The sequence below is a fragment of the Serinus canaria genome, chromosome 3 (genome assembly GCF_022539315.1).
Source record: "Serinus canaria isolate serCan28SL12 chromosome 3, serCan2020, whole genome shotgun sequence".
NCBI lineage: Eukaryota > Metazoa > Chordata > Aves > Passeriformes > Fringillidae > Serinus > Serinus canaria.
The window spans coordinates 18,968,098-18,994,411 of NC_066316.1; the positions used below are offsets into that span (position 1 = coordinate 18,968,098).

Genomic DNA, 26,314 nt, shown 5'->3' on the forward strand with positions numbered 1-26,314 from the left:
ATGTATTCCAATGCAAATTATTATTCTTACTGGAAATGTATTGTTAATTTTGGCTATTGTTTATCTGAATGTCTTTAGGAACTTCAATTAAAATTATGTCAGATGTTTTTCAAAACATAGTTTTGTTTTCTGTAGCCATCCATATATGTATAATGAATCATTAAAAATTAGGAACTATTGAATGTATAACAAACACATGAAGGGTTAGTGCATAGCCAAAGTGTAAATTAAATTTATCTGTACTCAAGACAGTCTTGAAATATTAGGTTATTTGCTGAGTATTCATTGCCTTATTTTATGCTTTCATTGGTATTTTGGTAGTTCTTAACTTGACTTCTTCATGTACAGCAAACCAGAAAGGGATCTGACAGTGTTACACTGTTCACTATTCTCTAATGAGGAAAATTTTCATAATGTCATGAATGCTTCACTAAAGAATGACAAACCATGTTAATTTAATTTCTTCCATACCCTTTAATAATTCAGTTGACATTACTAATGACTGTGGATGTTACAATTCTAAAATGTCACTAAATGGTTTTCTTTACAGGCTTTATAAGTTTATTTAGAGCATCTGCAAATTCACCTGCCTCTTGTCTCAACTCTTCCCACACTGTGACCTTGTTTTTGAAGAGTATCCTTCCTATTACTCCACATCATGTAATTCTATGCTTGTTCAGAAAAACAGGATTGAACAACTCATTGTTGAATAACCAAAGGATTATTCATCTGCTTAAATTCAAGTCTAACCTGTGTATTGCCTGAGGAGCCACAGATTTGAGATGTAAACATAAAATGTTTACATTTTGCCAATGGCAAAATTACTGAGCCCTGATTACTTGTCCTGGGTACAGAGGAAAAGACAGAGTTTCTAGCACTCTTTAATTCAATATCACCTACCTCATTGTGGGGCCATGGTATCAGCAGGAAATCTGGGGTCCTAGAAGCAGAAAGCTCCTATCTTTTTGCCAGGCTCGTGGAAGGGGCTGGGACTGTGTGGCTGCTCAGCACCCAGGTAAAGCCACCATGGCCACTGTAGAGTCCCATTGCTGCCACCTCAGGTATATTTTATATAGAATGAATTATTCACTATGACATATTATTAGATGAAAGATCTTAACTAATACAAAAGTTAAAACTACCAATAGTGTATAGTACAGGGTAATATAGTGCACTATATATAAAGCAATTATATTAAAGCTAGCAAAAAGAAACAATGCCAGGCTCTCTCTCTTCAGGAAGTGTTTGTGTTTGTTCCATGCTAATACTCTCTTGTGGGTATTGCCTCTTTTGTGCTTTCTTTTATTGGTACTGCATTTATTACAAGCTTTTCAGTAAAATTTTGATTCCTGCTAGTGTTTTGCCACTTGTTGGAAGAGGGTGGAGGAGGAGATGCAGTTCAGTGGGGTTACCTTTCCCACTAGGTTTTAAACCAGTACATCACTATAACACAATAGAACAGCTGAAGACAGTAAAAAGTTGTCAAGGTAAATGAAAGCCAGTTTCTTTGCATATCTCACAAGAGATTTTCTGGCATTTATAACCTGTTATAGTCTCTGCCTTTAGGGCAATCCATCTGGAGCCCATTTGGCATGAAATTTCTCTTAGTAAAAATTTGTTTAATCTTAGAAGGTATTTAAAGACCTCATAGAAGACCTAGACCACAAACCAAACTTGCAGAATAACTTGGACTTTCCCAGTTATTTCTTCCTTTTCTCAGTTATAGCTGCTTTTAGCTACACAACACACACATTGCTATCTATCACATACAAGAGCCCTGTGAGAAAACAAGAAAGAGTTCTTATATATATACATACATACATATACATAGATATGTATCTGTACACATATAAAGGCTAGTCAAGTAAGATCCTTTAAAAATTTGTCAAGTCTTATGCAGAGGGAAATTTTTATTTCCTTGGGGTCCAGAAAACATCCCTTGGTGTTCTTCCCACACATTCTTCTTTCTCCTTACCTGAAGAGGAGGTTTTAGAGGCTGCAGGTCAGCTGTCAGCATTGTCCCAGTGTTACTCCACAGCAAATCCGAATCATCACAATTGTTGCTGTCACTCAGATGCTGCAGTGTCCAAAGAAGGAATAGAAATGGGTTGACATTAAATCTAAATAAAAGCTTTGTATTTGCAAGAGCAATGAAGACTGAAAGGAACCCTGTTCTCACTAACCATAAAAGGTGTTTTCTATTCATCGAAGTAACATGGGGGTTTTGGGCTGTGCTGGCTCAATATTAGGTCTAGATGGTAAAATCCAACTGAGGGAATTGGGGTTGTTTAGGTTGTTTAGGAGAAAAGGATGTTCAGGGATATCTCATAGATCTCTACAACTACTTGAGAGGAGCTTGTGGGATGGTGGGCGATGGCACTTTTTTCCTAGGCAGCTAGCGACAGGACAAGATTAAATAGCCTCAAGGCCTCAAGCTGCGCCAGGGACAGCTCAGGTCGGCCGTTGGGAGGAAACTCTTCACACACGAAAAGTGCGACAAAAGATGGCAGTAGTGCGCCCTGGAGGGCGCTGCTCGCAGCACTCCCACCTCAGCACCTCCCCTTCTGGCCCGCCCTCCGAAGCGCATGCGCCGTGCGCCGTTCCTCGCCGGGCCGGAGGGAAGCGGCCGAGCGTTTCCGGGTTGCGCGGCGGCGGCTCTACCGGCGGTGGGAGCATGTCCTGCGCCCTTGTCCCCTTCGCCCACTTCCAGGACCTGGAGTTAGCCCGCGACTTCCTGAGCCCGCACCGCCGCCAGGGCAGCGCCGCGGTTGGCAAGGAGAGCGGTGAGTACGGCCCCCGGTGCGGGGCTGTGCCCGCCGCCCCCGCGGGGCCTGTCCGGCCGCGGGGCTGTCCCTGCGGGCCCTACGCTCGCTCGGCGCCGCCCTGCCACCCCCGGCCCGCTGGCGGGGGGCCGTGTTATCGGGGTCGCTCCTGTGGCGCAGGGTGGGTGTCTCGCCATAGCTGCTACATCTCACCCGCAAAGTCAGACTTTCCTGGCGTCCAGAAGTTTCGGGTGCGCAGCTGTTCGCAGGTGTCACTCCTTATCCCGTAGTGTGGAGGTGAAGTTCTTCGGCCCCAAACTTCAAAAGTTTATAGGTGTCTTGCTGGGAGTGCACCTGTCTGAAGACACTCTCCTAAAGACAACACACGTTGTGCATGCAAGGTTATCTAGGAACGCAGAACGTGCTGAAAGTGTACTAAAGGTTTAGCTTGGCTGCTTAAATTAAAAGACAACCAATTTTAAAGAACTTACAGTCTGAAGTTGTGGACTAGGTGAGACAGTGCGGGCTGAGGTGCCTGACACGGAAGCTGCGTTCTCAACAGATCCATGACCCAGCTAGAAACCACAAGGAATTAAAACACTGTTTCTTGTATTTGTTATTGCTTACTGTGTTAACTGTATACTGTGTGTATATAGATGTAAACCCCCCCAAAATATACAAATATATCTGGCTGATGTTTTTTGGTTTCTGGCAACAGTAGAGAGGGAAAGTGAAGAGGTTAAATGAGGATGTTAAGTGAAGAGGTTAAATGAGGTTAAAAGCTCCTCACAGCTGTGGACAGCTTTAAGAGAAAACATCGAAGTGCTTATTTTAAAAGTCTAAAATGCCAGTGGGAGAATTAGAAGAGGGGAGATCATAGGACCGTTTGTGTTTGAACTACCTTTAAAGTTAATCTAGTCCAACCCCCCTGCCATGGGTAGGGACACTTTTCACCAGACCCGGCTGCTCAAAGCACTGTCCAGCCTGTCTTTGAACACTTCCTGAGATGGGGCATCCACAACTTCTCTGAGCAACCTGTTCTAGTGCCTCATCTTCTTTATTATTAAAAAATAAATCTTTGTAATATACGATATAATTAGTAAAAATAAATATTCTCTGTTTAAAGCCATTGGTCCTTATCCTGTAACTACAGGTCTTGTTAAAAAGATGGCACAAAAATTGTTAAAAACCTTTAAAAGTACCTTGTATGTTCAGCTAATTAATTTTGCCACTAAACTTCTGTGTGCAAAACTTTTGGTAGAAAACAATTTTCTGCTGCTGCTTGTTTTGTAACGCCAACAGGTTTTGAAAAATGCATAACAAGTTCCACATGGCTTTTCTTTTGTATCATCTGTATCTAAAGGAGGGATTCTGGAAGCAGAAGGCTTTGGTTAGTATCTCTTGAATTCTGAAGATAAAAGCAAAGGATTGGAATGTGTTTGTGTTTCTAAAAGTAGGTGTTGAAAGAAATTAAAGTTTTTTTTCTCTTATTTGATGATACAAGAGAGGTGTTTGTGTAAAAAAACTTGGATATTTTATTGGAGTGGATTTATCAAGTGGCAGCCATAAAGAGAAAATGTTTAGTGTGTTGTAAAACTACCAAAATAATAGAAACAAAGAAGATGCATGGCTGCTGTTCCATTTTAATGAGTTGGCTGTCTTCTGGACTATTTTTATATTTGCTTATTCAGTCATTGAGGCAGAAGTGAGTGTTTTTCAAAATAACCCTCATTTAGAGTCATTGAAATCTTTTGGGTTTGTGCCTGTAATTTTTTGCTACCACAGCTGTTTTCATGGTTGAGGAAAAAGAAGTATAAATGTCTGCAAGTGAGAGTTCCCAGAGTGGTTTAGACATAAGATTGTAACTTAGTGATTTTTGAAGCAGAAATTCTTGATGCATTTGTGTTTGACAAGGGGTTTGACAAAGTGCTGCTCCAACTTGCCTTGGTATCTTAACTTAGAAGTGAGTAAATTGTGCTTTTTATCAGGGAATGCTTTACTAAAAACTCTTCTGTTGACAGAATGTACTGTTTTAAAACAGTAGTTTAATAAGGTTGCATGTTTAAAAACTTGCATTTTAGTCTGTTTTTATCTACGGGGAAAAAAATAAAGTCTAGGGGTTTTTGCTAATAAGTTAAAGAAGATGTTAATTTGCTTTCAAATCAAACTTTAGTTCTCAACTTAAACTGTGCTAATTTTTATGGAAACAGTTATATAAATACTAGCAAACACCTGTCAAAACTCTTAAGGTTTTTGGTTTTTTTTTACCTGAGGATGAGAACCTTTCATCTGCTTTCTTGTTTTTAAAGCTAAGCTTCATTTGTGTGAAAACTCTTGCTAGTTAAGGTTGTAGTTACAACTTATTAAGGTTGTAATAAGTTGTATGAATGATGAATGTATTGAATGATGTCTACCTTAGGGAAATAGATATGTATTAAATATTATTAAATATAGATTTATATTAAATATTTTTATTTAACATAGCACATTTGAGTTAGCAAATTATTTTAGTCATAACTTAATGTTTCAAGTGTTTAGTAGAATTTTCAAGAATTCCTGTCAAGTTTTGGATAATAAGTGTTTTTGAACAGGTACCTCTGGAATCTTCAGTGTGGGGTTTAGGGATTTTTTTAGTGGAGGCTCTAGGCCTTGTCTTTTTTTGTTCTTAGTTATAGGGCAAAGAAGATTTTAATGCTGATTTAACTTTGGCCATATTTTAGGTCTAACAGAACTAACCAAATTATTTTCTGTGAGTGTATTTGCTGCAATAAAATGTAGGGTTATTATTATAAAAGCATTTTTGCAGTAACATTTTAAATGAAAAGAAATTGCTTGCTTCAGAAAATGCAGACAGTATACATTTCTAAATCATGATGTGATACTGTGACTTTAGTCCAGTTTTGAAGTTAGATGTCTTTAATTTGAGTAAAAAACCTGTAACTTATCATCTTGAATTTAAAACAGTATATTTCATTTATATAAAAGCTAATCTAGGTTGTCAATTTCAAATTTACCTTGAAAGGCTTAGCAAAGTGTTGCATATATTAAAAATACAGGTGTAGGTAAGTAAAAACCTGGATTTTTATTACAAGGGGACTTGATTTTTTTTTTTTCCCCCTTTCTTTGTACAGGTAAGCAGTTAAGCACATTCTACAGTAGAACAAGATGAAGGGAAGCATCCTATCAACTACAACTTCACTTAAGTTTTTCCTGTAGCCCAACAAGTTGTCTTGTTTGTGCAAAGCCACTTGTCTGGTAAAAGGGGAGGAAAAGAAAGCTGTCCTCTTCCTCTGAGCTTTGTGTGAAGTCACTTCTGCAGGTGCCTGTATCCTGCTTACTCAGTAAACACTGGAAGAAAGGGTTCGTGTGCTTCGTGCTTGTGTTATGCAGTCATCTATTAAAATTGCCACTGATGGAATAATGTAAGAAATGTTCACAGACTACTTGAGCATTGATTTGCCATGAAGCAAAATACAGCTACTTTTTATTGTCAGTACTGGAATAAAATAACAGGTGTTGGGTTGCATCTTGGCGCACGTGCTTTAAGTAAATAAACCTGGTGTTACAGAGTTAGCTGGTTAAAGATACTTCCTATGGACTTGCTATATCTTTATGCTTTAGGAAAATAAAGGTTGGAGTGCTTTTTCATATGTTACTGAGGAGGACTTATGCATGAGAATTTAAGAGTCTTGGGAAGAGTAATGCTGCTAATGAGGCACAAATCCTCTGTGGAGCCTGAGCCTAGAGTCTAAGTGGCTCTGAAAGCTGTTGATCTAACTGTGCAAGTACTGGGAACAGGAAGTGTTTGCACCACATTTAATTTGATATCTTGCTGTGTTGAGGTTTTGGGCTGCTGTTGGCTGGATCAGGAAACAGCTGTAACAGTTAACTTTCTTATAAAGATGTCTAAAATAAAGGAATGCATATGAAGGAAAAAATCCATCTCACTTGCAATATGTGATAAAGCTTTGCAGGCATGACAGAATTTTAGCATTCAGAAATTAATTAGTGGATATTTACCTGAACAGGGCAGAAAGTAGAGCAAGACTGATAAAATTTCCTGTAATCTTTATAAATTGAAGAATTTAACTACAGTTTATTTAGAGCAATGTGTGTCTCTGTTCTTCTAGTATACTCACAATTTAAACTGTGTTTTAAAACATTTTATAGGCTTGATGACAGCAATTCAGTGACATAGCCAGGTAGGACTGCTGCTAGATAAACTGAGGGAGTGTTAAGATGAATCAGAAAAATGAGTATTTTCTTGATGTGCAGATAGTTTTAGTTCCCAGATGTGTTTATCTTCTGTTACCTAAATGAAATTAATAAGGAAAAAAGCCAACAAACCCAAACTTGACCTTGAGAGTTCTCAAGTAATGATACCTCCATTTGTGATAGAGAGTTTGTTCTTATTCAGGCAAAGAAAAAAATTGATCCCCTGACCTGAGGGCTTCCTCAGATCTACAAGGTGTCACTTTGCTGCTTCTTTTTGCAGTAGAAGTGATGGCTAAAGCCTATGAGAGAAACTCCTTTCCAAAAATCCTGCCTTGTTATATTGGTAGCACCCTGAAAAGTGCTCTTCAGCCCAGTTCCTCTAAACAACATCTTTGGACTTGTACAGTTTGCTTTTATCTGGATCAGCTGATTAAGTTCAGAAATACAGAAGGCCAGGCTTTTTATTTCAGAGTTGCCAACAAGGTTACAAGAAAAAAAATACATTACAAAATGAAATTCTAGATTGCATTTAGCATTAGGGTTGTTGTTAACTGCTTCCATATCAGTCTTATTGAATCAATTATATTCTTGTTGAATACTCTTATTACAAGCTCTTTTTCATTTCCTCTTTAATCAGATTCTCCCTTTCCAAACTGTAGTATTAATGTTTATTATTCTTTCTTTCAGTTTTCCTGTAAAGGGTCTTTAAAATAGGCACTCTGCATTAATTGAGTTGCATCTGTAGCAGTTAATACATCTCAGATATGGGGAAGAGTAAATTACATGATCTCAGCCTACCCGACAGAATGCTGTCAGAGTACTTCATCCAAATTATCTTATCACCAGAGTTTTTTGCTGCTTTAACACCTCCTTTATAGCATAGCCTTCATTCTTTCTTGCTCTAACTTCAGGCATTGCTTGCATCTGAGAAAAAATATGTTTTATATGTAATCTGTTTAATTTGTCTCCTATAGCCTTTGTTTTTTTTCCCCCCTCTGGTTTTTCAAAATTTGGTTTTGGGGTTAAGTTATGGCTGTAAGCCATGGAGCTTTACACTATTACTTTAAAAAAAAAAATCTATGTAGTTCCTGGATTGTTTTTAGTTTAGTCATTCAGGAATTTTTCACTTTGCCGAAAGCAATTGTGACCTCCTTAAGGAAAAAAATGCTCAAGGGGTTATTTTTGTGATTAGAAGTCTAACTTAGTTGTGCTTTTGGGGTTTTTTTCCCCACTTAAGGATGCCTGAAGTGAGAAGAAAGAACAAATATAAAACTAGTCATAAGAGAGGCTTCCTTGTAATGTTGGCAAAATAGCCTTATGTATTTGTCAGTCCTCACGTTGGGGGAGTGAACTTTGGGAATAAATGCTCTATGATTCCTGAGTAGCAAGAAGATTCTAAGCTGTTTCAAAATTCCTTGGCCTGAAGAGAAAAGAAATTGCTTCTATTTCTTTCATAATTATTCAATCCAGTGGTATCAGAATTGCAGTAAACATGCATGGAAGAAAATCTGCAACTCTCACAGTTAAGCAATAGTTTTTTGCACCATTACCTAATAATGTTTTATATTCATAAAGCATGGATGGGACTTCATTGCATGTGTCCAAGTTATTCCTCCAATAACCTTCTGCATGGATTTGGAATGTAAATGTGAGAGCAGGAAGGAAAGGCTTCAGCCACTTGCCCCAGGTCATGGTGCTGCTCTGGAAAGAAGGGCACTGGTAGTTCTCTGTGCACAGGTGTCTGTTCTGTAATTTGGGAATGAGTGAAAACATCTTTGATACTGAATTTGACCTGTTAAATGCCAGTTAGATCTCAGTCGTCTCAATCTGTTGTGATTTTTTTCGCTCTCCTCTATTATTGTCTTTTAAACAAAACATGCTTATGGGTAAAAATTGTGCTTGTAAGTATTATGTTTAATGATAAAAGTGCTTAAATGAATTATCTTATGTATTAACACCAGTGTTGCACATGTGCAGCATTTAAACCAGCTCTTAAGTTTCAAATGTGCTGATGCTATATGCTTCTAATTAAAGAATTAATGCAGTAAATCCAGTAGATGAACTTTTATTTTTGCGATCTCCGTAGTAAAGCAAAATCTGGAATATTGCTGCTGCTTTATCCAAGTAAGGAGAACCGTTTATAAGACATCTACTACTAGTCAGAGAAAAAGTTGAATGGAAATAAAGATTTGTGCCGGAAAGTTTGTTTTATTTTTTTAATTTTCTTTTTTTTCCTGAAGAGGGTTCGGAAAAAATGATCGTGTTGCAACTGTTTAGGGCTTGCTTGGATATTGGTTACTAGTTAATGTGTTATGTTCCACAGTTGCTAGTTCTGATCTGTAATGTTACTGAAGGAAATGGTGGGAGATAATTTCTTAAAATCTTCATTGTAACAGAACCTTGACCCTGTAGACTTGGACTCTGACTCAACCAACCTTATCAAGTGCTGCTGGGTGGGAAAGGTTGTGCAAGCTGGCAGCCTTCATGGAATACTTTATAATTCTTTGGCACAGGTGAATAACTGGTGCTTTGAGTTACTTTATGACAGTGTCTCCTCTGTCCATTATTCCAGGGATTGTTGTCTATTGTTTAATACCTTGCTTCACTATTCATCACATAGCTGAAACATCAAAATAATAAGAATGATGTGAATAAGAGAACAACTTTAATTTAATTTGTTCTTAAAAAAGAAACAATCTGTGCAAGGAAGGCAAGATGGATGCAGGCCTTGAGAAATACATCTGATGGGACATCCTGGGGTGATCTATCCACTGAGGAGGATGGATATGAGGGAGCAGGCGTGTAAACAATTGCAAGCCGGAGAGGGTGCTGGCTTTGCAGAGGAGGAGAGGAGGCCACACACAGTTCCAAAAGACCTCTGCAGTTTTGTCAGTGGAATGGTGACTCACCATTACATCATTTTCCCATCTTTTTTCATTTAACTAGTATCATCCCAGCATAATGACAGCTACCACAAAATTGTGGCTGTTCACAGAGGCAGCAAGAATCCTCACAGCTGCAGTTTTATGTTGTGGGTGTTCAGTCTCAGAATTGAAGTAGCTGAGGTTTCTGGGGAAGGTTGGTCTGCTCTGTCCTGCAGGGAAGACATTAGCCCCAGCTGTGTTTCTTAGGTATGGTTCTGTTTCTCTCTGGACCGTGGCACATGAACAGATTTGTTTCCTCCATGAATTTTATAGGAAGGAGATTTTTTTAAAATCTTTTTAGATAAAATGCAGACAGAGTAGAGTTTTATTAGCTATCTTATTCTAAATGTTGTAGTTAGCTACTGTTTTCTTCTTATAGTTACTATTTTCAACAGTATTTGCCATAATTTTCCTTTATATGTTTGTACACTCCAGAAATTTTCAACCTCAAATACAAGATGAAACTGTGACCCTTGGAAGCTTGTTCCTTATATGGTGGTATCTGAAACAGTGGTGCAGTTATATTGCATTGATGATGATGCAGTAAAACTGCTTGGCTTGCCCATTTTGCAGATGGTACAGACCTTTCCATTTTACAGAGGTAAAATGGAGTGGGCATTTTGTCTTCTACATCCTCCTAAAATACCTTCTTGACAGCATTGGGGAAAAGTCTGTTTTAATTGAAGACTTTTTTCCAAGATTTTTGTCTTCTTTAGCCATACAGAAGATTTAAAATCTAACTAAACAGAGAGATTGCAGATTTCTGTTTTGTTGTTCAGCCTTTCCTTGCTTGGAGGTAACAGAACTATGAGTTTTTTGACCTTGATACAAACCTTCTTGTCTGTTCTGTTTGGCCATCCAAAATAGCAGAATCTTGCTTGCTTAGAATTAAATTTGAGCTCATTTGAGACAATGTACTTAAACTTCTTCTTAAAGTCATATTTGCCGTGAGAACAGTTAATGGAAAAACTAGAAAGAAATCCTTGGAAAACTCTTGGAGTCAACATTACTGCTTCAGATTTCACTCCAGTGCATGCTTGGATGGAAGACAGTCCTTGGCTTTTCTACTGAACTACAATGATGTTTGTTGATATATTGAGGGTCTCAGGGGTGGTAGTGTCTGAGAACTGTACATCTGCTACTACTAAATGTCTGTGGCTTTTCAATTTATTTCAAGTTCTGTATTTTTGGGTGAAAAAAAGAACTTCTGAATTCACTCTTACAACTAAAGAAGTAGGCCTTTCTCTATTAATTTCTGTTTCTCCTGTTCACCTGTTTCTCAGGTGTTTGAGGTATTTTGTGGGCTTTTGCTTACTCTGCGATTTCGGAATGATATAATTGAAACTGATCAGTGTCTCATTAATTTTCCTCTCTGTTTTCATGCAAAGATGTAAATGACCGAGATCGTTCTTCTCATTTTCTCATCGGAGGCCAAACCTTCAGGTTTTGCTTTGCTGGTGGGAACTACATTATTCTGGGCTCAGATGTTTTATGGTCACAGATGAATTTCCCTGTGCTATTGTTCCCTTTTGTATCTTGGATACACCTCTTGTTAATACTCTTCCTTAGTGTCAAAAATGGAAGTAAGTAAAATACAGAAAAATAAGACACTTCAGGGTTCTTTCAGCAGAACTCCTTTAGTATCTGTCATAAAGTTGTAATGCATTAGTGGGGAAAGGAGAATGATCATTTTGTTGCCTATGCTGTATTCCTGTGACAAGTCTTTTTTCACTTAAAGCAGGCAAATCATCAAGCTGGGAAGATGGTGGCTGGGGAGCCTGGGATGAAGCAGAATTACAAGAACCTGTAAGTTCATATGTATGTGTGCATATATATTTATGGCTAACTTCCCTGTTATAGAGGAGTTTTCCATTAGTTTGTGTGTGTGGTGTTTTGGTGTTTTCCTCCTATGTAACTCACCTGGGCAAGAAAGGTCTTGACTAGTGTTTCAAATGTGACTCCTTGTTCTTGTAGTTTTTTCCAAAATATAACTTGGATGTTACCTATCGTGATAATTGCTCATATTCTTGTGTTCTGTAGGGCTTTTCTCACCAAATTATACACACATCTTTCTGTGATGCTGCATCTGAGGGCATCCTTTTTGTCCTGTAGCTAGTCAGAAGCAGTAGGGCGTGGCAGTAAATAATGGATTAATACAAATTAAAAAATCCTAAATAATGAATTACTGGCATAGACATCCTCCTGAGGATCACTAGTGCTCCTTTTATGTTGTGATGTGTGGATGGCGCTGCAGAAGGGTTTAAACTACCTATGTGGGATGGAACACCACAGTTGCTCTTTAAAGGGGGAAAAACGTTCCTCTGCACACCTTGTTTTACTGGGAGTAGCCAGGCTGGTTTGTTAATTGTTTGTAAAGCTGAGCCTTCAAACACCCAGCTGACTTGATGAGATGTCAGTGTGGCTGCTTGTAGAAATCCTTTGCACCTGAATGAATTGTCTCAACAGAATTACTTTATTAATTCCCTCTAAGAGCTCTGAGGAATCCATGCCTCACCTTGCTAACAAACCCTTTATCTGCTGTCTTTTTCTCAGTGTGTTGGAAGGATGCCTAAGCTGTTGGACAGTATCCTTGTGGCTATTCAGCAGAGAAACAGATTTTTCAGCTGAGGTGACAGACAAATTGAAAGGAGCATGATGTCTCCCAGGGATGAATCACTGACACTGTCAGGAATGACAGGGTATAAAACCTTTTAAATAGGATGTGTACTCAGCTGCACTATAATTGTTATGAAATGAGTGTGTTTCTCAGGCCACATCTTTTTTTAGATATGCTGTAATGTTTATAACTTCCTGAATGAGTGGAACAAATACTTTTCTACTTTTGTTGTAATTTGATAGAACCAGCAGGCATTTCTAAATTGAAATAGTTCCATTTTCACTCTTTCCTTTAAATGTCACACTTTTCTGCCAGGTGGTTCAAATCTTTCTTGCATCCTCTACTTGCAAATTTTCCTCTAAAGTTACCAGTGATTCCTGGCCAAACTTCAGAAAGGGTTTGCTATCATACACAGCAAAGAGGTTGTTCTGTGTAGGAGCAAATAAATACAGGAGTCTGTGTGTCTGAACACACAGCAAAATGCATGAGAATAATTAGTAAAATATAACAATGAATTCCCTTGTTTAAGCTTTTCACTCTTGATTTGCATTGTAGTTGGTGAAAGATTGTCTCTTAAAATTACTTACGCCCTGGACAAGTATCTATTTCACGGAACATAGCAATTTCTGAGAAGGCATTGAAAATTAAAAAAATTCTCTTTTTCATAAGGTGTCCTTTTAATGGATCTGATTAGTTGATTTGTAGAAATGATGATGTCTTTTCTTAAATGCAGATTTTTATAATTCTGTCTTTCACCTTTAAGTTTGTTTTGAAAGTTCAGAGCCTTTCCTGTTTTAACCCTTAGCCAGTTTTTGGAGCTAAATATGGGATAGTGATGTTTTATGTCTTTGCATTTCAAGTTCTTTGTCCATGCTTACACATAATTCTAAATTTTCTGCCTGAAATAGTGTTGTAATTCCTTTTAATCTTCCAATAAGCCTTTAATTTCTGTTTCTTTTACTTCAGTCTGAAAATCATGACATTCAAAATTATTACAAGGCTTTTCTTTAGCTTTTGCTTATGTTTTTTTGCACATGACACATTTATCTATGCCTTGAGGAGTTAAAATTGTCATTAGTATCTCAGATAACTTCACTGCCTTTTTGTAAAGTCTTCAAAAATGCCAGTAAATAGGGGGGAAATTGTTGCTAAAGAATTTGGCATCCATCAACAGACAGAAATCACGTGAAAAGAGGTTCTCTTACACAAGTTAGGAGATTGTGTGGACAATGCTAGTTAACAATTTTTGTAGTGTGCTAATGTAGACTTCATCGTGGATACACAGTGTATTTCTGTGTGCACAGTAACCATTTTTATGGTACAGGCTTATTCAAGGAAATTGATACAATGAATAACTGATTAAGAGCATGATATGCAAATTCTTCCCACAGTTTGGTGTCTGTTTTTCTGCTGGGAGTAAATTGGCAGATTTTCAAGCAGTTGGAACTTTTCTGTAACAGAATAAATAGAATGAATCAGAAAATGATCACACTGAAGTTGCTGGTTTTTTTATTTGTGCATATCTGCTTTGAGATATTAGAGGATGGAATAATATTTTGCAGAGCTAGGAGGAGGTAGGGTTGGATAAGGAAGTGGAAAGGGAGTCTGTGGACAAAGCAAAGCATGTTGTTGTGATTGGATAAGGGGATGAATCTAAAGAATCAGGAGTATCAACTCTGAGACTTTGCAGCAGTTCACTCCAAGACTGTTACTTCCTGACTTTGAACTATGATTAGCAGGAGCTACTTTGTTTGTGCCACAATGAAATATTTGGCTTGTTGCCCCAAGGAAAAAAGATATAATTTTTTTGCTCTTATCTTATGAGGATGGTATCTAAATTTTTACGTACCCATCTTGATACCCTTGAAACTTGTCACCATTTAGTTTGGAATTGATTCCTTGTGGAGTTACTCTGTGGAAAGGCACCTAATACCTGGTGCCATGTGAATACCAGCATAGTTTCCTTCTTCATATGCGCATGTGTTTGCTTAATGCTGGTCAATGTATGAGCTTGGACTAATTCTTCATTTTGAGTACGGGTTGTAATGAGAATAACTAAAGAGATTCTCTCCACTTTCTAACCAATGATTTTAAAACTTTAGATCTCATTCTCCTAGTGTCACTTTTAAAGGAGATGATTTTGAGTAGAGCTAGTGATGAGTACTTCTTTGTTTTCTGTTTTCTAAACACACAGAAGTTTAGTGCAAGGGTGATGCATTTCCCAGGGCTTTTCATGCAAGTTTGAGCTGAAGTGATGTGGTCAGTAATAAAAAGTCCGTTCAGTGCTGCTATGGAGGGCAAGCCAGATTGTTCTCATCAGTCTTGCAAGTTCTGCTGTGTCTAAAAATTGTTGCATCCATTGACTAAAGCTTTACCTGTAGGAAGAAGAGGAATCTAATTCCAAGAACCAGCGAAATTACTGGCTTCAGGACTGTGTGTTGTCTTTGTCACCAACCAATGACCTGATGGTAATAGCTAATGAACAGAAAGCAGTCTTTTTAGTGCGTAAGTATCCATTCCACTGAATGTTTATGCTAAGACAATTTACAGTAACCTAAGCAAGATTTGTTTGCCCCACTCCCTTTTGTTTATCCCCCAAGTCATACCTTCAAAAATTTTGAAGTGTTTTGTAGTACACATAATGCATTTTCTAGGTGCTGCTTGTCAAGTAAATTGCTTTGTCTTTACTTCTCAGCTGTGTTTTGATCTGTGGAAACTGGTTTGTCACATAAAATGCATACATGTTATAACTACCCAGTTGTTTTAAAATGCTCAGAGACATTGACATTAATTTTTCTCAGTAAGAAAATATAAAGTTTTGGTTTTAGCCGTTAGAAAGTGCTTGACCTTAGTTTTCTTTTCCCTTAAAAAATTACCTAAGCCAGTATCCCTCTTGAAAAGGAGTATTAATGTGAATATTCTTGAAATTCCACCTCTGATAGAAAATTCTTGAATACCATCTTGAGCAGTGGGTGGCTTTGTATTTTACTCTAAAGTAGGGCTCTGGGATTTTTAAAGGTATCACTAGAAATATATGAACACTGGTCAGCCAGCTGCTGTTTATAGATATGCTGTTGTTTGGGGTTCTGGTCTTTTGAATGCTGTAGTGGGTGATGTGAGGAAGATGAAGGGAAACATCCTGATATGGGGACTATTATGGCATTTTAAAACAAAAAATCAGAGTGTTGAAACTCAGATTTGCGTAGTTGGGCAGGTTGTATTGAGTCATACTGCTTTGTCATTCCCTGCAAAGCTGTCTGTTCCAAACCTGTGTAGACCAGTTGTTAATTTGTCATCAAAATTGGAAAAACAGCAGTACTCCTTATTAAGTTCTTATTGGATCAAACATAAAAAAGTGATTTAAATTGCTGGAGAACTGCCTCTGATGAACTTTACAGTGACAGCTGTCCCCCACTGGGCAGAAGTGTGTGTCCCTGTGCCTCGGTTTTAGGTGTCAGACAAATGGCACACAATGCTAACTTAGTTTTGGTTGTTCATTGACACGTGGGAGATGATTCAACAATCAAATGCCAGCTGTAACAGCAGCCTGTGAATAACAAAATATGATATCTTCTAACCTTGAATTATGAGGCAATGATTAAAGATTGTCAGATTTAATGTGGGTACTTATGTTCCTTTTGGCAGTTAAAATTTTAAAATTTTCTAATAATTGTAGCTCATGTTCACTAGTGTTCCCAGATGTTTTTTCTTGCTTAGTACTTCTTTCCTAAGGATCCCTGTTTCCTGAATTCAGCCTTTTAAAATTTGGTGGATTACTGTATGAATATTTTTAAACAAAACTAGATATTTCAAAATTTTAGTGTCTTATTCCATGTAAATTTCTAAGAAAACATGAGTCCTTTAGAAAAGTCACTAAGAGTATATTTTTACTTTTATGCACTTCAAGGTTTGTAATTGGCAGTTAATCTAAGTGTAGTAGGATGCATTGTACCAAAGAGAAAAAATAAAAATAGAACTACGTTTGTGAGATGCAAAACACTGGAGTTTTATAGCTGGTGTTTTTATCCTTCATGGCAGCTAAATGGAAGCACAGTGACAAGGGAAAGGAAGAAATGCAATATGCTGTTGGCTGGAGTGGCTCTCTGAATGTTGAAGAAGGGTAAGTTGAAATACAGCTGTGATTAAAATGTTTTTTTCCTGTTTAACAATTAGTAACCTGCTTTTTGCTTGTTCTCTTTTTCTTTTCATCTGAGTGCATTTGTGGTTTTATATATATTAGTGTTGGAAACAAATAGAGTAACGTGGCTCATGAGAAGCAGTATCTGTAAAGCTCACTCCTGTGTATTGCGTGGTGTAACAGAACAAGTTCCTACAAATTAAAAGAATGGTTCTCTGCAGAGCAGTGTATTTGTGTGTAATTTAGACATGCTTTTTATAAGTTCTTGTTCTAGAAAAAAAAGTATTTTTTGAAAAATCTTTTATAGTAGAGATTAAATTTTCTTAGGGAATGTTTCAACTGGAAGTGTATGAAATTGTTTTAGAAATACTTCTCTTCATTTTCAAAACCTCATCCAAACAAGCATGAAGTCAAGTCTCTGATCAAAATATGGTTTTGGGCTCTAAGTCTCTTGGGGACTTGGAAAATTTGCTTTGGTCATACCTTTGGTATTTATACAATATTTTTCCTTCATCTATCTTCAAATAACCAGACAGATGCTTTTTTGAATCTCCCACATGGAATAAGATTTTGCACTTTGCTGGTTACATTTGCAGCCTTGAGTTGCTGTCTGCCTTTGAACATGCTCCCTAATGCCTTCAACCTTCTGTTTGCTGCAGGAATTGACTTCAGCTTCTCTCCAGTCTGTAAAAATCATAATCCTTTTATAAAACTGCTGTTGCTGTGCATTTGAAATTACCCTGACATCTTTTGTTAAAATAAAAAAAAAAACCTCTTTGAGGGTTTGTTTCTTACTACTGTTACAGCCTTGAGGAATGCTACCCTATGAAACAGGTAGCCCTGTTTAGATAGGGGCACTTATATTCAATACATTTTGATTTATTATTCTGTGGAGGTGTTAATATGTTAATTACTGTCTAATTGTCAAAAGACTTGACTGGATTTGGTTTTTTGGTTGTAATTTTTTTTCCTTTCCCCAAAGTGGCCTTCAACTGAGAATGTTCTGTGGTGGCTAAGTTTTGCTATTGCAGAATGAGATGTCACTCAGATATTTAATGTTGCTTTGAGGATGTAATGAAATTGCAGCTCATCTCAACCTTGCATTTAGAAAGCTTTCCTTCTCTTATTGTCTACCCTGCTTATTTAGTCACTCTTTGGGAAATGGAGGTGACCTGGAATGTAAATAATAAACAGTACTGCTGGCATTTATGCTGCAAGTGCTGTTTGGGATGTCGTCTTGAATTCTATGCTGTCTCATAAAACTTTTGTACTGCTTCTGTTTCCCCAGACAGTGTAAAACTTTGCATCATGGTAACAGTTAAATAACTTCTGAACTGAGATTCTGAGACCTGCTCATCTGCTTGCCTTCTGCATGCTTTGCCTGTCACTGAGCATGCTCAGTTATTGCATTAACTGGGAAGACCATATTCAAATGCTCTCAAATTATAAGGCACTGAAAGGCAGCGTATATAAAATCTCCCTAATTGCGTATTTCAAAAATTTATTTTGATATGCAGGGTTCAGTTAGCTCTTTTTTTTTAAAAAAAGTGGTTTTTTATGACATATTGTTATATATCAGAAGAAATAATTTACCTTTAGGCACATGAAATTCAGCTTGAATCTGCTGAACAGTAGTGACAGAATAATCAGTGTGTGATTTATGAAAGACAGCATTAACAAGATACAAAAAGTCTGTTTGGGCACTCGTGAACTTAATAACTGAAAATGTCTTTAAAATGAAGGGGCTTTTTTTGGTTCTTATTGTGAATTTGATATATGGTGTGCTGCATTAATAAATTATTAAAACATTCAAAGTGCTGACATGGCAAGATCTCTTGTGTGGAGTAAAATTTCACAAGGGAAAACCGCTAATTTTGTGTTTCTGTTTCTAGTGAATGCGTGAGTAGTGTATTGTGTATTCCACTGGCAAGTCAGAAGAGGTAAGGATGTGTATGCATCACTAGTGTCCTTAAATGACACTTTTCTATGTCTCTGGCTTAGAATGGGATTTGTTTTTAACTTGAGTGTATCTTTGTGAAACAGGAGCTCCACAGGCCGCCCTGACTGGACGTGCATCGTAGTTGGCTTCACTTCTGGCTACGTTCGGTTTTACACCGAGGTGCGTTTCTCAACAGGACAGGACAAGGGAGCTCTTGGCATCTGGGTGTTTTAAACTTTGGTCCCTACAGATCGTGCTTTTTTGCCTTCCCCAAGAAAAGGGACAAAAATGTTCATACTTCTTATTCTTTCTTTCCTAGAGTGGAGTACTGCTTCTTGCACAGCTTTTGAATGAAGATCCTGTCCTACAGCTAAAGTGCAGAACCTATGAAATTCCCAGGCATCCTGGTGTCACAGAACAGGTTTTGTCAGATTATTTCAAAACCTAAGTGCCAGTGTTAGGGGGTATGGAAAGGGAGTATTTTCTGCGAATCCTCTGTGTCCTTTATCAATTTTTGATGGGATGGACAATTCCTTAGAACAAGAGACCGTTGATTTCTTATTCTAGATGTATTCATATCTATATAGTTTGAGGATTCAGAATGTCTTTTGGATTATTAGCTCTATAGATTTGTTCTGTTTTTCTCTGTTTGCAAAGTAATACTTCATTCATTTTCTGTTTATTCATTTACGTGCAAAAAACATGGTAATGCATTGATGAAGGGAAAAAATGTAACTTGACAGGTGCTAAGAGCTATTTGTACTCCTTCGTAAGAACTTGTCTTAATTATTTCACAGAGAGGATAGCTAGAAATGAAAAAATATTTATAGGGCTAGGAACCTGCATGTCATTATGAGTATTTCCTGCAGCACTCAGACAATTTAGTAAAGAAGCTTTCTTTCCTTTTGGCTGAGTTGGCAAGCTTTATATGGAAAATGAACAAAATCACAGAAATTTCCAAGTTTTCTTTGTACAAATACTCACATGATTTAGTGTGAAATTTTTGGGATCAGTTTTGAAATACAGAAGCATTAAGGAATTTGACTCTTGAATTTATATCACCAGATTAGCATTTACGTGCCCAAGTGGTAATTCAGGCAGGCATTAATCCAGTTTCAGAATTTGGCTTCCTAAAACTGTGATATTTACATTCTAGATGAACCTGTTTTTCTGTTGCCTTCAAAAGCTGCTGTAACTTACATATTTCTTCCTGAGCCATAAGATATATTAAGCAAACAAATTATTAAAAGAAATAGAAAACCAGGTGGCTAAAATGATTTTTGGGAGAGTTTAATACTGAATTTCTGTAGTTTTGCCTTAATTGCCTATGGCTTGTTTGATATGAACTCTCTGGATGTAATCCTCATCTTTGCGTAGTTAATTATATAAAAAGCCAGAAAATAAGCTGTTCTAACAGTAGCAGTGATCTATTTTTCGTCTCCTTTTTCTCATTTTTTCCCCAGAATGAGGAACTAAGTATCTTGTACCCAGCAGCAATTGTGACAATTGATGGCTTCAGCCTCTTCCAGTCCCTTCGTGCATGTCGCAATCAGGTAGCAAGAGGTATGTGTAAGGGGAAATGCTTATTTTTCAATCTGTTAATAGTTCTTTATTTTTTAGGAGATTTACTTAGATTAAATATAAAATCAAGGTGGAGTTTAGCTCTTCCTTGTTTGTTCATTGATACATTGACACCTACTGCATTCAGGGATGTTTCTTCCTTTAAAGAAAATATTCCCAGAGCCCAAGTTGTCCAAGTAGTATTGACTGTCTTCTACATGCTCACCATAATACTGTACACTGGTTTTGGCTGAGATAGAGTTAATTTTTTTTTCTAGTAGCTGTTATGGGGCTGTGTTTTGGATTTGTGATGAAAACAGCACTGATAGCATGCTGATGTTTTAGCTGCTGTGGAACAGTGCTTACTCTGTGTCAAGGCTTTTTTTGTTTTTCACACTGCCCTGACAGTGACCAGGCTGGGGATTCCCAGAAATTGGGAGAGACACAGCTGGGACAGCTGACCCCAACTGACCAAAGAGATATTCTGTGCCACGTGATGATCCTTCTGGAAATAAAAGCGGGGAAAAGAAAAGGAGGAAGGGGGAATCTTCAGTTATGGCATTTGACTTCCCAAGCAACTTTTATGTGTGATAAAGTCCTGCATTCATGGAAGTAGCTAAATACCTGCCTGCTGATGTGAATTAGTGAAGAAAATTTATTATTTTGCTTTGTTTGCATGCTGTCTTTATCTCAACCCACAAGTGTTCTCACTTTTTCTCTTCTGACTCTCTTCCCCATCCCATTAGGAGGGAGTGAGTGAGCTGCTGTGTGGTGGTCAGCTGCCCACTGGCATTAAGCCACTGCATACTGCTGAGGTGCTACTTAGCATGTCACTGTCACTGGAATGTTCTTCTTCCCAAGAAAGACTTTATGGGAAGTGATAATGTTGGAATGATGGCAGCAGTGGTCCCTGCTCTTTGTGTTCATGTCTAAGAGCTTTTCATACCTTGTTTTATTGTGCAGACTTAGATCCTTTTCCTCTAGTACAGTGCCTGTTCATACTCTATTTTGGAAACAAGCTCAGTTTCCAGGGGATAGAGGTGAATTATGTGGCAGTATTGTGTGATAGATGGCACAAGGATGGTGTTGAGAAGGACTCAAAGCTTATTGCAATATCTGCAGCTGGAGTGCTGTATCTTCCTTCGTTCTTGATCATCAGTATTTGGGGTAATAGACATTTTCAAAGTGACACTCACTGGTTTAGTCTTACCACTGTTCTTACCTCCCACTGTTACATATCTAGTGAGTGTTCTGACTTTGCAAATACTTGGGGTGGAAAAGTTTCCACTTAAACATGCCCAAACCACAGAAATCAATTGTAGTAACTTTTTAAAATTGTACAGAGTATTACACCATAATAGCTAGTAAATACTATCTGCAAGTACAAAATGTATTTATGATGGAATATCATGTGCAGTTTTCATCAGTTAATTTTTTAAAATGTTTTAATTTGATGATGGCAAGTATTTCAAAAGGCCATTTTAACAGATGTTCCAATGCATGTTAACTTAAAACTAGGTTATTTTGTGTCTTCAGATTGCATCAGGTGTTGTTTTTTTTTCCTCTCTGTTAAGCTATTCCTTTGTCTTTGACTCAGTACAAATTTTTTTATGCTTTATCGACTTTTGTCAGCTGCAGCATCTGGCAATGAGAACGTTCAACCTCCACCATTAGCTTATAAGAAATGGGGTTTGCAAGATGTGGATACGATTGTTGACCATGCTAGTATAGGTAAGCATTTCTGTTTAGTTTCAAGAATTTTAAAAAATGAAATTCATGATTTTGTGCAGTTAAATTCTGGTTTGGAGCGCTTAGTGATACTGGTTGGATAGTAGTATACAGTGAGTGAAGGCTGTCATAGTGAATGATCTCATTAACCACTATCAAAAATATTTTTGATTTTCTTTTCTAGTCTGATGGAGACTTCCCTCTTACAGCTGTAACTGTATTGTTCTTTGTTGCTTGGTAAGAAACAGATGAGAGAGACCAGATCAGATGCAGTTATTTCCATTTCTGTTAGGTGAAAGAACTGTCTGTCAGGCAGGTTAAGACCGGTGTGGCTCTTTCCTGAGTCTAGCACATAAGGAAATTTAAATTTTATATGGTTCCTTTCCAAAAAGGACAAATTAGTTGATAGACTGTCAAAGATTTTTACCCTTCAGGAATTTGCAAAAGCCTCAGTTCTTGTCAGAGAGGCATATCTGAGGGATAATAAGCTTAGTTTCTCTTCCACCCTTTCTACAAAAGCAGCTAAAAGGTCAGAAGGCTGCTATAAAGGCAGGTGAAGTGAGTTTGGTACATGTACTTTTGCTGCTGAACTCTGCTGAATTTTTTTTCTTCTGAATGAACCATATGTGCTTTATAGTTAACCCAAGTCCGTTAGGTTATTTCTGCCATGTTGTTTGGCATTTCTATGGTTAAAGCTGTTCCTTTTCCCTTCCCCCTGAATGCTGGTTGGTCAGTCAAGAAGGCAGGAATATATTTATGCTTTTAGGGCAATTGCATGCCTCTGTTCTGTATGTGTAAGGCATTCACTTTAATGTTTTTGTTAGGCATCATGACACTGTGTCCCTTTGATCAAATGAAGACTGCCTCCAATATAGGAGGATATAATGCAGCTATAAAAAACAGTCCACCTGCCATGTCCCAGTATGTTACCGTTGGAGCCAATCCTTTCACTGGGTTCTTTTTTGCCCTGGAGGTATGTACTACAAAGCTGACTCACTGAAACTTTGAATAATTAGTCTTTTTTTCTGTATGAGTATTTCTGAAGTATTCTTATGTTCTCTTTATATTGACATTTCCCCTTCTCGATCTTCTGGAACTGGAGTGATTTGGAGTGGATGTCATAGTGGTGTCTAGCATGGGTTCCTGCTTCTGAGATATTTTATTTTCTGTCTTAAATTGAGTGTGATAAACAATTTTTTCAAATTTGTTGATTTATTGCCAAGTAATGTTTTTGAAAAATTATGTTGGTATTGTGTAAACTGCATCTTACGGATATTTGTAGGTCTTTAGCCCTTGATTCAACGTGACCTGAGTACATTGTAGTGATTTCTTGTAGGAGAAAACTGCAATTTGTGCTTAACTGTAGCATATTTACGTAATTTTCTGTTGTATGGGAGGAAAAGAATGTCAGTGTAGCTGTGTCTGTATATTCAGACCCTATGTGTATGCTGTCCTTACCAGGATTGAAAGTTAATTGTAAATGCTAGAATTGGAATTTTGGTTTTTGTACTTGCTTTCCAACAGGTTTGTGAAAAAACTGCTTACGTTGATATTTGCAAGGATGCCAAAGCCATACACCAGCCAGCTCTCTGTAATAGAAGATACACAGGGGTTTTTTAACTTCTGTTGCAGACAAATATACCGAGCTACCAATGACTTTCAGAGGATTTTGAAATGGTAGAGATGTCAGAATGGCTTTTCTGGGGGCAATGAATTTAAATTTTGCAGTCTTAAAGCTATGTTTTCTGAGCTGAAAGTCCATAGGAGGCCTGAAAAACTAATCTGCAGTTGAATTCAGTGTAAGAACTATTTCTTGGCTTTCTAAAGATTTTGTTGCTTCATTTCAGAGTGATTCACAGCTTACTATTTATTGACTTTCTAAACACTTTATTCCTGTATTTCAGGGTAGCTCACAGCCTCTGTTGTCTCATGTTGCCTTAGCAGTTGCAAGCAAACTGACTTCAGCATTATTTAATGCTGCCAGGTAATAAAATTTTAATTTTTTAAAATTATTTCTATTTTCAGTTGTAGCTGCATAATATTTTTAGGACCATTAATGTAATTCTTGTTATGGTCTTCTGTTGCAAGTGGTTGGCTTGGTTGGAAGAGTAAACATGAAGAAGAACCTGTCCAAAAACAGAAACCAAAGGTGGAACCTGCTACCCCATTGGCAGTGAGGTAAGTTGGGCTTTTTTCACTGTCAGTTACTTTGGATGTCTTGTGTTTTTAATTGTTTAAATTATCTGAAAGATGTATAATTGATGAACACGTGACTTTAAGCAGTAATGGTAGTTTGCAGGTCATTTGTTTTAAGCTTTGTTTCATTTCAGTTTATCATTCTGGACAAATAATTATTCATCTTTTCCTTCCACTTCATGGGTTCATTGTTACTGTGCAGTCATTGCATGACATGGCAATCACTTATCCTACTTTCTGAACTTTGCTTTTTCAGTAGGACTTAGGCAGAGTTATGGTATATCTTGATAAACAGAATGTTCTGGTTTGAAAGCAAAATCAGTGATAGACTCCAAGTCAGAAATACAATTTATTAGGAAAAGGGAAAAGAAAAACCAAAATACATGCAATAATACAAAAGAAAAAAAACCACTGACAGAGTCAGAATACGACCTGACACCCTGTTGGTCAGGGTGTTGGTAGCAGTCCAGTTAGATGGGTGGCTGCAGTCCTCCTGGAGTGGCAGATGTGGTTCTGTTGGAGCAGTGATCCTGTAGAAACGGTGTAGTCTTCCTCTGAAGATCCAATGGAAAAGATGGCTGTTCCTCTGGGAATGCAGTGGAAAGACTGCTTGTTCTGTCCCAAATCCCAGATTATATCCAGCTAGGGATGCTTAGCTCCTCCCCGCTGTGTGGAGCATCTCACAATGGGCTGATATCGTTCTCAGTCACGTGGTGGGTCCATTAAACAGCAGGGGCTCCTGGAGGGAGTTATCTCTGAGTCATGTGGCAAGACATTGATGGGCCCATTAACTGGAGATAAGGAAAAAACAATGCCCCTCCTGGTTTCATCAGCTCTTGAGGATGGGAATAGAGCACATCTTTATATTGTAACCTAGGACACAGAACAAGAACTTTTTTCATTATTTGCTTGTAATTTTATCCATACTTTCTGTTACCTTAAAAAAAAGTCTTAATCCTCAGAAAAAAATCTAACTATTTCTGAAGAAAAGGATGTGTCTAGTGGCTTTACTTCATTATTATTTTTTTTAGGTTTGGACTTCCTGACTCCAGGCGCCATGGTGAAAGGATATGCCTTTCTCCATGTAACACTTTGGCAGCAGTAACAGATGAATTTGGAAGGGTTATTTTGCTGGATGTTACTAGAGGACTCGCAGTTCGCATGTGGAAAGGTATGGTAGTGATGTTACTATAGCAAATAATATTCTTCAAAACACTGGGGCATCTTATGTTCAAACTTAGAATTCCAAGAATTTTAATACATTGCTTCATTACAAGCCAAAGTCAGGTGTAATATAAAGTCCATAAGGGTAATTTTGCAAATCCCTGGAATACAGTTAAAATTTGGTCTGTTTGGTTTGTTTGGGTTTTTTTTTTTTTTTGGAAGAGATTTAATTAAAGATTATCTTTAATCTATTGATAAGCTGTAGTACCCTTTTTAATTCTGCTGAGAAGATAAACTTTGAAAAATCAGTAAGAAGACATACAGCTTGTTAGATTCTCATTTCATCATGATGCCTGCACAACAAGGGACTCCTCAGTGTCTTGCATTAGTTTAATGTCCTGAGCACTGACCTGATGAGTTTTGGGGTTTTTCATATCTTCTGAAGAATTTGCTTCTCCCCAGAGCTTTGCCAAGGGCTCTGTTTGGCCACTCTCTGGTGGGCCCTGTTCCAAGTCAATGGACTGGAGTTCTTTACAGGAGTCAAGAGTTGCATAATTTGAAACAGAGTTTAAGATTACAGTTTGATGCACTAATCCTGTATTAATTTCTGCACACTAGTGACCTTCTGTCTTCTCTTACAAAGGATACCGTGACGCAGAAGTTGGTTGGATACAGACTGTGGAGGACCTTCAGGAAAGGGAAACTGAGAAGATGGATTCTTCTCCTTTTGGAAATGCACAGGGTCCAAGCAGGGTAGCTCAGTTCCTTGTGATCTATGCTCCAAGAAGAGGCATTCTGGAAGTGTGGAGTACGCAGCAAGGACCTCGGGTTGCAGCCTTCAATGTGGGGAAATACTGCAGGTAAGAAACAGGTAGCAGGTAGGCATGGTGGCTGTGCTGCTGCAATAAAGTGATATATGGCTATGCCAGGGTAGAAGTGCTAGTGGTGATGGCAAGAACTTCCTGTGCTGCCCAGTGTTTCCACTGAATGCAGCTTGTTGTTCTAGAGGTGGGAATATATTGTCATATTTCATCTTTCATTTACAGTCTTTTCTGATAAAGGTGTTTTGCA

General features: G+C 37.7%; 1 protein-coding gene across 4 annotated transcripts in view; it reads left to right on the top strand.

Annotated features, from left to right (window-relative positions):
• Positions 1-2,595: 2,595 nt before the first annotated feature.
• RAB3GAP2 (RAB3 GTPase activating non-catalytic protein subunit 2) overlaps positions 2,596-26,314 on the top strand; it is a 43,158-nt gene continuing 19,439 nt past the window's right edge. For 2 of the 4 annotated variants that reach the window (XM_050972103.1, XM_050972101.1), the window contains exons 1-14: positions 2,596-2,783; positions 11,640-11,707; positions 14,900-15,023; positions 16,557-16,638; positions 18,549-18,596; positions 18,700-18,775; positions 18,915-19,016; positions 20,059-20,158; positions 21,788-21,886; positions 22,708-22,856; positions 23,788-23,867; positions 23,972-24,061; positions 25,111-25,250; positions 25,887-26,103. In XM_050972103.1, coding sequence (XP_050828060.1) covers positions 2,675-2,783; positions 11,640-11,707; positions 14,900-15,023; positions 16,557-16,638; positions 18,549-18,596; positions 18,700-18,775; positions 18,915-19,016; positions 20,059-20,158; positions 21,788-21,886; positions 22,708-22,856; positions 23,788-23,867; positions 23,972-24,061; positions 25,111-25,250; positions 25,887-26,103 — 1,484 coding nt within the window. In that variant the 5' untranslated portion in view covers positions 2,596-2,674. Of the gene's footprint in view, positions 2,784-11,639; positions 11,708-12,469; positions 12,601-14,899; positions 15,024-16,556; positions 16,639-18,548; positions 18,597-18,699; positions 18,776-18,914; positions 19,017-20,058; positions 20,159-21,787; positions 21,887-22,707; positions 22,857-23,787; positions 23,868-23,971; positions 24,062-25,110; positions 25,251-25,886; positions 26,104-26,314 lie in introns of those variants that run through there. The other 2 variants (XM_050972102.1, XM_050972104.1) reach the window with 2 other exon arrangements.